The sequence below is a fragment of the Vigna angularis genome, chromosome 1 (assembly GCF_016808095.1).
Source record: "Vigna angularis cultivar LongXiaoDou No.4 chromosome 1, ASM1680809v1, whole genome shotgun sequence".
In the NCBI taxonomy this organism is placed as follows: Eukaryota; Viridiplantae; Streptophyta; class Magnoliopsida; order Fabales; family Fabaceae; genus Vigna; species Vigna angularis.
Window position 1 is genome coordinate 48,088,752 of NC_068970.1, and position 12,225 is coordinate 48,100,976.

At 29.7% G+C, this 12,225-nt stretch overlaps 1 protein-coding gene across 1 annotated transcript; it reads left to right on the top strand.

Moving 5' to 3' along the window:
* The first annotated feature begins 8,542 nt into the window (after positions 1 to 8,542).
* LOC108337788 (protein AGENET DOMAIN (AGD)-CONTAINING P1) lies at positions 8,543 to 9,222 on the top strand. Its single transcript, XM_017574384.2, has one exon. The coding sequence runs from the start codon at positions 8,645 to 8,647 to the stop codon at positions 9,071 to 9,073; it is 429 nt and encodes a 142-aa protein (XP_017429873.1). The 5' UTR covers positions 8,543 to 8,644; the 3' UTR covers positions 9,074 to 9,222.
* Positions 9,223 to 12,225: the final 3,003 nt, after the last annotated feature.

Here is a 12,225-nt window from a genome sequence, read left to right on the forward strand (position 1 = left end):
ATTCTTATTAACTTCTTTGGGATCAATGGAACTGTTGGAGTTTGGAGGATAAAAGCTTTAGAGGAAGTTGGTGGTTGGTTGGAGAAACTACTGTTAAGGACTTGGACATTGTCGTTCGAGCTCATCTTCATGGCTGGAAATTTGTTTTCCTCAATGATATTGAAGTTTGTTAGTTGCAATTTATATTGTAACATTTTCAGTATTGTTGATTCAATAGTTTTTCTTTGTTGATAATTCATTTTCAAACTCATTTCATGTTTCTTATTAACGTTTGTAGTGCCAATGTGAGCTGCCAGAATCTTATGAAGCTTAGAGGAAACAACAACACAAATGGCATCCCTACAATAAAATAGTTAAAAATAAAGGAGGTTTCAAACCTCCACAAAATAATAGTCACTAATAGAAAAGGTTAAGACCTTCCAAAAAAAACTTCCACAAACCTATCTGTGGTGAACCTCTACAAATAGATTGTGGCAAACCTATTTATAGAGGTTTAAAAAACCTCTGTAAATTAATTTGCAGAGGGTAAAAACCTCGCAAAATGGAATCAAAACCACGTAGAATATCCTTTTTTTAGTGTAATATGTTTATCTTAGGAAGAATACTTGCAAAGGTGGTTGAAAGATTTAGGATGCGTGAATCTAAACATGTGGGAACACTACACAAAGCTCTCAATTGTTTAAACTCCTAGTTCTGAGGAAGGTAGAAAAGAGATGAAGCCTGTAGCATATGTTAATAGAGGAGGGAGCCCCATGTATGTTATGGTTTATAGCATATCGGATTTGGCATATGTTGTTAGTGTAGCTAACATACATATGGCAAATATAGGATATACTCTTTAGGAGACTTAGAAGTGGTGTTGAGATATTTAAATAGAACAATATCATTTGGTTTAGTGTATAGATCATCTACTAATAACATAGTTATTATAGAGAGGGTTATAGACATTGAGCATGCAAGAAATGTTGATACCAGGAAGCCACTTTCTCGGTATATTTTAACATTTTTTGGAATTACAGTTTGCTAAAAAACCAGTTTTCAATCAATGGTGGCTTTATCTACTACCCAATATATTTTGTTCACTAAGGGATTGAAGTACACAATATGGTTAAAGAGGATGATAGGAGAGTTGGGTAAGGATTATGTGACTATTCATTATCATAGTTAAAGTATCATACATCTAGTTGATTATTAAATTTACCACAAGATGACAAAATACATAAACATTAGAATACACTTTGTAAAAGACGTTATTGAATTTAGGATAGTCAAAATCAAGAAAATAACCTCATAGGAGAATCCCAATGTGTTTACAAAATTCTTATCAAGATTAAGGCTCAAATAGTGCTTGAAGTGGACTACTTTTTTTTTTGGCTTAATACCATTTATGGTCCCAATTTTTGTCAACTTTATTCGAAATGGTCATAATATTTTTTTATGTTTAATGTAGTCCTAAAGATTGTAATTTGTGTTCAATTTAGTCCTTTTTGTAAACGTTGTTTAAATCGTTAACGGTCAAATGCCCAGTTGTGTAATTAGTGACGCATCACCCTTGACATGTCATCATCATCTCCTACCTCCAGAAACCCTAATTTCCACCTACATAGAAACCCTAGCCACCAACCCTAACCGCCACCGTCATGCTCACGGCCAGCCACCATCTTCGCACCTCCATCATCAGAAATTTTGAAACCTTAACCAGGTGGTCGCGCCGCTGTTCCAAACGCTCCGACACAAGCATCGCAAAACCGAATCACGAGTTCCTCGCACCTTTGAGCAACGTCATGAAGCTTCTTCATTCTCCACCAGCCGCCACCAACCTGAAACACATAAGATCAAAACCCACAGAACCAAAAATCTCCTTCAAAAAAGAAGCGTGATTCGCGCCGCAACGGTGAAGAGCCACCAACATCATCATCAACCTCTCACGAACAAAATCCAAATCGCTAACGCAAACCCAAATCGCACCAGCGCCTCTCCGCAAGCTTCTCCACCGTGCCTTCTTCATTCACCTGCAGGATAAAAACCTAGGAGCAAACCAACTGTCACGAAGTTCACCATATCCGCCGTGAAGGAGAAACCCTATTCTCGCGTGACAGCAATCGACCAAGCTTTTTCCCAATCTGCCGATGCAAATCTGAAACCCTAATTTTTGGGTGAAGAAAGGGGTTGCCACATGTCAAGCCCTCATTGGCGTGACCATCCTTAGTCAACTCTAGTCCTAGCCACATTAGTTAATAACTGCCATGTAATTCACTGATTGGTGATGTGTCGTTAACGATTTAAACGGCGTTTGCAAAAATGACTAAATTGAACACAAATTACGATCTTTAAGACTACATTGAAGATAAAAAAAAATTATGACCATTTCGAACAAAGCTAACAAAAATTGAGACCATAAGTGATATTAAGCTTTTTTTTTATTTAAGGGCAAAGGGAGATGATGTTAGGAGTTCTTCTAAGATTTGGAGTCAAGTTGAAGAATTGTAGTGATTGACTTAAATCATGTTCAATAGACAATCTACTGAAAAACTTAGTCCAACGATGTAATTATATGATAAAGGGAAATAAAAAAAACATTATATTGGAGACCATCTTGTAGTTTTATCAGCATTCACTAGAGACATTCTAATAGTTTTAAGATTAATTAGGTCATGTAACACATTTTATTGTAATTGTCTTAACATTTTTTCTTTTACCGTTTTTATGTTATTTTAGTTTTAGGCTTTGTACATAGAAATATCTTGTGAAATTTTCAGTGTATAAAACATTCAAATAGTATTAAAGTGTTTTCTTTTAATCTTCTTCTTGCATTATGTTATTATGATATATTATGATTAATTAATTATAGTTAACTTATAACTTTTTTTTTTCAAGTTACAGTGTTATACATAAGAATTACAAAGTTGGATAGGAAAAAAAAGTAAAGGTAACAAGAAGGGAAGGGCAAAAGGAACGAGGCAACTTCCAACTATATATTTCCTTAAATTTCATCTGTTGAAAGTTATATCAGCAACTCATATTATTTGATTCTCAACTAAAAATTATATACATGATCAGTATAAGGAACAATATCAAAGATATTATACAGAAAAACATAAAGCGAAAAGACTTGAGACAAAAGTTAAATCTTTTCAAACTGCACAAGCTAAAGCAATGTGTTTGCTTGCAAAGTTGGAACCTAAAACTAAAGAAGAGTTTAGTTTGAAGGCAACCAATCGTACATTGTTTAGTTTAGAAAAGCAAATGACAAAAGAAATAGTAATAACTTATAGGGTATTTAGTTTTTGTGTTAGATGTTAGGTGGAGTGAGACAATGACAAGTACTTGCAAGAGATGGTGAAACAGAAAGGAGAAGGATCGTTGTAGGGAGGAAGAAGATGATGTGGTTGTTAAAGGGGATAGACATTAGTAAGATTCTTTCTCTTATTAATACATAATAGAAAAAGGTAAATATTCAATATAAATAATAATTTAAAATTTTTATTTCAATTAACAATAATAATTATATTAAGTCACTAAATTTAATATAAAAATTAATTCATTTTTATAATATAAAATAATTAAATAAATATTTTTATAAAATTAATTATGTATATATACTAAATTTTCCAATTTACTTTAAACATAAAAAACCAATACTTTTTTAAAACAGAAAAAAAACAACTATTAGTTTATATAATTATTTTAGCAATGGATTGTTTTTTATATTATTTTAAACGAAAAGAGATTTTTCATGAAAAAAGTATTATCAATTAATATCATCACTTCTAAAAGTATTAACATAAACTAATTATTAACATCAACTTTATATTTGATAAAATAGCTATAATTACAATTTATATTAAAAGAAAATTTTGAATATAAAAATCATATTATAATTAGTTTGTTTATCAATAAATAAATCAATCACTTATATGCATTGAAATTATTTTTACCATGTTAAACCTAATTTTTCAATAAATTTATTAAAGCGAAATATATCATATTTTCGACCTACCATTTATCAATATATAAATTTGTCTTCTTTTCAACTAAATTTAAGCATTTGTCATCAAAGTTATTTAATTTAGCACTTGTTACCAAACTTACTAAATTTCATTACTTACCACTAAACTTCCTATATGATTAGGAGCAACAAAATGAGTGAGTCTGACCTCTTTGGACTCATCCCACTGGTTCGCTAAAATTGAGTTGCATCCTAACATAATTAAATAAATTTCAAATTACTTAATTTCAACACTTGTCACCAAACTTACTAAATTTCATCACTTGTCAATGATTAGGGATGACAAAATGGGTGAGTCTAACCTGTTTGAACTCGTCTCACTACTAGTTCGTTAAAATTGAATTGGGTCTTGATATGCTTAAACAAACTAACAATGGTAATTTGCTTTGTCATCGAGTAAGCTTGCGCGCTGATCCATTATTATTTTTTCAATCTTTTTTATTTTACAGTTTCTTCTTTACTAAATGTACATGTAATGCATGTTTTTTAATGCATGTTTTTTATGGCTAAATGGGCCTCTCTTTTTTCATTTTGAATGCATGAACGTGAAGAAAAAGGATAATTGGTATGTGTGAATAGTTTTAGTTGAAAGTAAATATGCATTGTTATTGTCAAATGGATTCTATAGGAGACACCCAAAATTTAATGCACCTTTCAAACTTCCTACAACTTTTTTTTACTTTGCCTTTCAAATGAACTTTGAAAAATTACAACTCAAGTAGGGCTAAGATTGAGAATCAAAATTCCAAATCTAACTTATTTCTTATTTGCTCAATCTGGACTAGTTTCCATCACCAAAGCAAGTTTTGATAATTTTTTCACAAGTTAGGGCAAATCAAGGCAAAAATCATAGAAAACAACAAAAGAACAAACTTGCTGACGATGCACAAAGGAGAACAATCGTGACTCGAAGGAGATGGGATCTACTCCATTGGTGAATTGAATCCTTCAATAATATCAAGTTTTTTAATGTATTGTTAAATGGGAGCTATCATAACTTGAATTTTCTCAATAAATATCAATCATTAATACGTGCATTTTTAACATTAGATGTGTGAAATTTGGTTCAGCAAAATCCTTTTCATAGGTTCTTAGATTGTATAACCATGATAGATCATCGAGTATTTGATATGCAACTTCTATCATATTTAGTACATGGTCTTAATATTGTCTAATTTTTTAGCGTTTATTGAGACTTGGACCATCTATTAAAACAATTTAATTGACTTTTCAAAGGTTTATAAAAAGATGTATTATTCATATATGTTCCTCATTAGTTTAGGTGTGTTCCATGTGTGTTAGTTATAATGATTTTGGTATATAAAAAGGATCTTTGTACGATCAGTTATGACTAATGATTAAGTTGTACTTGAATGAGAGTTTGTTAAGAGAGAGAAATTAGGAGTTGTAATCTCTGAGTTTAATGAATACTCCTGTAGACATAGATTAAAGTTCGTTAACACTTCATTGAACCCTCTTAATGTATGTGTGTGATTCTTTCTTTCACTTCCTTTTATTATATACCTTACATTGTTTGTATTTGCGAGTTTATTTATTGTCATTATTCTTTTGTGGTAGACACTCTATAGTAAATTTGATCGAGTTAATCCCTCATAAGGTGTGTAAATTGATATATTATTATTTGATGCACGTACACACGATGTAACTACCCATTTATTTTGTTCAAGCAATTATAAATTCATGTTGCTCTTCTTAGTAGCATTGAAGAGCAACTTGTTCTTCCCTTTTTTTGTTGATGTAATAATCTTATCACTTTCTCCTCAGTGATCCATGTTGTAGTGTAAGATAGAGGTTGAGTTTCCTTGATGGATAAGAGTAGCCTCTTCTCGAGGTTATTCAATAGGGTATGAATGATTGATAATCAATTCAAATTCATTTATGGGTGAAGTTGTAGGCTAGGGTAGTTTATTTGTGCACCTCCATATGTCTCTTCATGCACTTCCATACAAAACTCAAATTCATTTATTATTTTGTTATTTTCATATTTTGTATGCAGAAATCAAAAATTGATTTTAACTTCTAAGATTTGGAAACGGCGAAGAAAGCAATTACTTCCAACTTGCACAATCTAAAAGTCATTTAACTTTCGAATCACATAATCCTCAAATCATTTTGAATTGTCTAAGGACAAAAAAGTAGCTTCTTAACTTAGTTACATAATCTATACATTATTTTTAACTTTTAGATTCCATAATCCAAAAAGTTATAGTAGAACTTGTTTTATAAATAAATGAAAAAAAATTATGGAGGTGCACGAAAAACATTGATGCCAATAAGCCTATCAACTACATCTTATCAACTTTAACTTGGTTTTATGACATCAAATACTTTGTTTATAGGTTAAATATGTTTTTAATTTCTAAACTTGAACTGTAAAATTGAAATTTGTCCTGGTTGAAACTCTAATATAATTTGGTTCTAAAACTTTAAAAATAAATAAATATAATTCTTCTCACTCAATTGTATTAAAAAAAATTACGTGTCAAGTAGTTTTAAGTTCACCTTTGAGTTTTTTATACTGTTTGACATACTATAATTCAAATGTCAATTATAAAGACAATTTAACATGTAAAATAAAGTTGAAATATTTTGATTAAAAGAATTATATCTTTTTATTTTTAAAGTTAACTTACCAAAATATATTAAAATTTTAAACAAAGATAAATTCTTATTTCGCATAAATTTAAAAACTAAAATTATATTTAATCATTATTTATAACATTTAGCCTTTCATACTTTTCATAAAATGACTTTCGTTATCCTTTGTTATGTTCTTAATAAAAGATATAGTTCCTACTGTAAAGTGAATTAATCTTCAATAAATTACAGACCATGTTTTTCTAAGAAAAGTGGACGGTCTCATTAGAATTTGACCATAAAAAATTAATATTGTAATATGAGTATTTGATGATATGGGTATACATTATACTGTAACGAATATGTAGGTGTACGTTCTTTGATTATCTTGGAAATAATTACATCTGCTTTCACTTTTATTTTTAGATATAAAAATAATCAACACAGCTACGAAAGTTTTTTTTTTCATGTATACAAAATAAAAATTTTAACCTTACTTAACATGCTTAAAATATTCTATTATCTAACAATCATGTGTTAAACTTGTTTATATTTTAGTTTTTTTTTCACTTCATTTTCTCACGAAAATGTTAAAATATTATATTTATGTTTGAAATTTGTATCTCTTTAAATGAATTTATCCAATTACTAGAGTCTTATACTTAAAAAGTAAGTTGAATATAAATAAAATTGTATTATCTCACCCAATAAAGAGTTTGATCCAATTAGGTTCAATTAATGTCTTTATCTAAAATGGTTAAATTTTGATAATTTAATTATATTTCATATATTCCTTAATATTATGTATCAACATATATAATATATGGTACATTAGATAAATTTATATTATTTTTATTATATTAATTGCGTCATAGTAAGTTTTATTATTATTGATATTTTAGATTTTACAATTAATTTTTTAAAAGTTTAGGAAATGATACCATCTCTCATGTTTTATTTATATAAATAATTTTTTTTACTGACTTTTAGTGTTGGAGAATGTTTTATAAATATATCTTATTATGTGTTTCAGTTCTTAAAAGCATTCATTAAAAGTCATCAAACCATTCAAATTTTATCATCTATAAGAAGATTGACGCTTTAAACTCCGATAAAAACAAAAATTAATTAAATTACTTATAAGATGATGTAAATTTCTTTACAGTGTATTCAATTATATATAGAACAATTTTAATTAAATTTTATAATTAAAAAAATTACATATAGAACAATTTTAATTAGTTGAATACGAATAAAAAGAAATTTTACTTTATAATAATTTCTAATTAGTGAAGTATATATGAAAAATTATTTTAAAAAGTTCATCCTAATAGGTTGAATAAGAAGCATTAATCAAAACATATTTAAAATGTTACAAGATAATTTAATCAATCGTCCTCGTAGATAATGTACTGCAATAGAAAATAACTATACATCAATTAATCACCATTATTGTTATCAGAATAAAGTGCTATTCTTTCTTAACCCAAATATCCCATTGTTTGTTTACGTTGAATTATGTTTATAAGCTCAAAAGTAATTTAAGAAATTTATCTTTTTTTCTATTAAAATATTATATCTTCTTTAAAAATTTAAGTTTGTACCCAAAGATTTAGCTGCAAGATTTAATCAAAACTGAAAAAAGAAAAATACTAATGAAATAAACGGTTGAAAAAAAGAATAAAAGCAAAGAAACAAAATTGATTAAATAGATTCATGTTGGCGAAGTGATAAGAATCCGATATAATGTAAAAATATAAATGGATATTACTACAATTTTATACACTTAAATATTTTGAAAATTAAATCTCATATATCTTACTTTTTAGATTCATAGGAATAATTTTAATTTAAAGTATTTTTTAATAAATCCATTAAATTACCATGATAATAATAATAAATCCATAAAAAAAAACACCATATATATAATAAGAAGAACAATATACGGAGAGGGAACCCCCCACAGAAACAACACTCTGTCTTTTTTCAACAGTGTTCACCATCACCGCTTTCAAGAACCTCCCCTTTTCTTCTTCAATGCGTCCACCGCGAAAGAAGGTGAATTTTCGCCCCGGCGACAAGGTGGAGGTGTGTAGCAACGAGGAGGGCTTCTTCGGCTCCTACTACCTCGCCACCGTCGTGTCGGCTCTCGACAACGGTCTCTACGTCGTACGCTACGACACGCTGCTCGAAGACGATGAATCCAAGCCGCTCACGCTGACCGTCTTCCCCAGAGAGCTCCGCCCTAAGCCTCCGCGCATCGCCACCTCCTCCTCCTTCGCGCGCTACCAGCGCGTCGACGCCTTCGACAACGACGGCTGGTGGGTCGGCGAAATCACCGGCAAAGTCGACCTCGACCGCTACTATGTATACTTTTCCACCACTCACGAGGAGATCTTGTACCCCGCCTCCGCAATTAGGGTTCACCAGGAGTGGATCAACGGCCAATGGATTCGTTCCAATTGATCAATTCACGTTTCAATTGACGAATTCCTGTAACCAATCGTGGATAGATTTCCTGAGGTGGGTTTTAATTTCAATCTGTAATAGAATTGAACATGAAACATTGTGCCCTTTGTTGTTTATACATTTAATTGTGCCTCCATTTTCTCATATATCATCGTATCGTATTATCTTGATTCAAGTCCAACGTCAATTCAGTTCTCGTCTTTTAATTGTTTTTCTTTTCTTAATATTGCTGGGTTAGTTTATTTAAACGTGTTTGTTTGTATGTCTGTGTTGGTTAAGTAGTTGTTTTGTTTTTAATTAGATCTTGTTGGTCGGAAAATTGGGATACCAGAGGCTGACTACGGTGGTTTATTGAAAATAATTTTCCAGGAAAAAGAAAAACTGCAACGATGCAGAAAGGAAAAAGAAACGTGGCTTCATTTGATTTGTTAAAAACCATTTACAATTTTGAATGTGAAAATTGTTAATATCCTAAACCATGAACTGTTTGTGGTTTTGTTGCCCCTTGTTTAGCTTTTTTATTAATATATATCGAATGATGTTAATTAAGTTTACGGTTTCTGTTGGCTGTTTCAAACGCTTGTTAATGGTTTTCCACATGTACTTGTGTAATAATTTTAGTGCTTACATTGGAAGAACTGATAAATAGATATTAATGATAGTTCTTTATTGAGAGATGTATTCTATTAATGTGGTAACATTTTAAAAAAATGGAGGGTGAAAAAATATTATGGCAAACTTTTACACTGGATTTATGAGATGATTTTAGTTGAGGAGACAGATAAGATATTATTGTGCTATTTGAATTAAAGAATTTAAATGGATAGATAAATGTAAATAATTAATATTTTATTCTTAAGTTTAAATACAAATAGTAAAAATTATCTTAAAATAAAATTTAAATTGTTATTTAAAAAATGTTATTTTTATATTTACAATTATAATTATGATAATAATAATTAATATATATGTGTAATAATACACACACATATATATAGGTTTAATCATTCAAGAGGTTCCTATTTTTCGAGGAGAATCTCAATTTTGTCCTGTTCTTTTTTGGTTTCTCAATTGGGTCCTAATTTTATGAAAATTGCAACAATTGGGTCCCTACCGTTAAATTGGACCCAACGGCGTTAGTGTGTGGTTGACGTGGCACGCTGAGTCGGATCCCAAACCCTACGCCTACACCTGGTCCCCCTGAGAATCCTCCCCCGCTTTCACCAAATGCTTTGACACCTTCTTCACTTCCAGAGATTGCTACTTCTGGATCTACCTCCACGCCGGTCTGGTTGACTACGACCCCGTAATCTCCGATGACGGCTTCATCCCCCGCGGCGAGTTTCACCCCCTTGCCGCTGTCCACAGCCGTCCCAAATCAAGCAAGGCTTGCGTCGCCGACCTCACCTGCCTCATCTAGAGCGCCTACAAGGCTTGCGTCGCCGACCTCACCTGCCTCATCTAGGTTTTTGTTTGATAATTATACTTTGATTGTGAGTATTTGGATTCGAAACGGTTGCACCAGATTATTTTAGGGTTGTGCCTGTGTGTGTTTTTGACTTGGATTACAGCATAACCAGTGCGATTGATGTTCTTCAGAGTGTCGAGACTCATGGTAGGGGAAAGAATCTGTTGAAGCAGAAGCAGCATGTGGATCGGAGATTGATTCGGAGATGCTTTGGAAATGGAGTTTGAGGTTTGGTGGATCGGAGGAAAGAGATTGGGATTGTTGGAGTTGGAACTCTATGGAGGTTTTTAGTTGGGAGAAGTGTGAGAGGACGGAGGAGGTAGATTCTGTTGAAGATTTGGGCTTTGTTGAACGACTTTGGGGGCACTTCGAAAGCCTTTCCACCATTGTTAAGTGCTTCTTCTGTTTCTCTATTTCGTCTTCCATGGAAGATGATTGTTCCTGTTTCTGGGATTCCTCAAACTCAATTCATAGTACATTCATGGTATTCAGATTCAGGCTTATTTTTCAGAGAAGGTCGGGCACGGAGGGTTTGGGACTCTGCTTCAGAGAACGTCAGATAACACGTCTACAACAGCGTGCCACGTCAAACACACCGTAACGCCGTTTGACACTATTTAACGGAAAGGATCCATTTGTTGCAATTTTCATAAAATTGGGACCCAATTGATATTTTCAGAAAGAAAGGGACGAAATTGAGATTCCATGCGAAAATAGGGACTTAGTGAATGATTAAACCATATATATATATATATATATATATATATATATATATATATATATATATATATATATATATATATATATATATATATATATATTCAAGTTGTAATTTAAAATTAAAATAATAATAATAATGTTATTATTAATATTATTAGTAATATTTTATTATTAATATTATTCTTTATTAAAACTATTATTATTATAATAATAATTATTAATATTATTATTAAAGTTTATATTATTAATACCAAAAATATTATTACTTTATTATTATTAATAATAGGTATATATTTATATAAATGACTTTCTTTTCTTTTATATATATATATATATATAATTAGTTTTTATTTTTTAATATATATATATATATATATATATTGAAGTTGTAATTTAAAATTAAAATAATAAAGATAATAATAATAATTACCATTAATAATAGTAATATTATTGTTAATATTATTAGTAATAAAATTATAATTATATTATTATTATTATTAATGTTAATATTATTATTATTATATCATGATTAATAACGAGGAAAAAGAAATAATTAAGTAAATAATGAAATCGATTCTTTCTCATTAATATATATATATATATATATATATATATATTAAGTTGTAATTTAAAATTGAAACAATAAAAATAATAATAATAATTACTATTAATAATAGTAATATTGTTATTCATATTATTAATAATAAAATTATAATTATATTATTATTAGTGTTAATATTATTATTATTATATTATAATTAATAACGAAGAAAAGAAAAACGATTATGTAAAAAATGAAATTTTCATTTATATATATATATATATATATATATATATATATATATATATTCCAAAAATATAGTATAATACTATATAAAAGAGTCGTCACAATAAGATATGATAAAATAGTTATTAACTATCATAGTAAAATCTTACCGTCATCCCAAAACAGACTATAAAA

Bases quoted from the DNA above. Each gene is read 5' to 3' on its own strand.
- LOC108337788 (XM_017574384.2), top strand. From the start codon at position 8,645: ATGCGTCCACCGCGAAAGAAGGTGAATTTTCGCCCCGGCGACAAGGTG.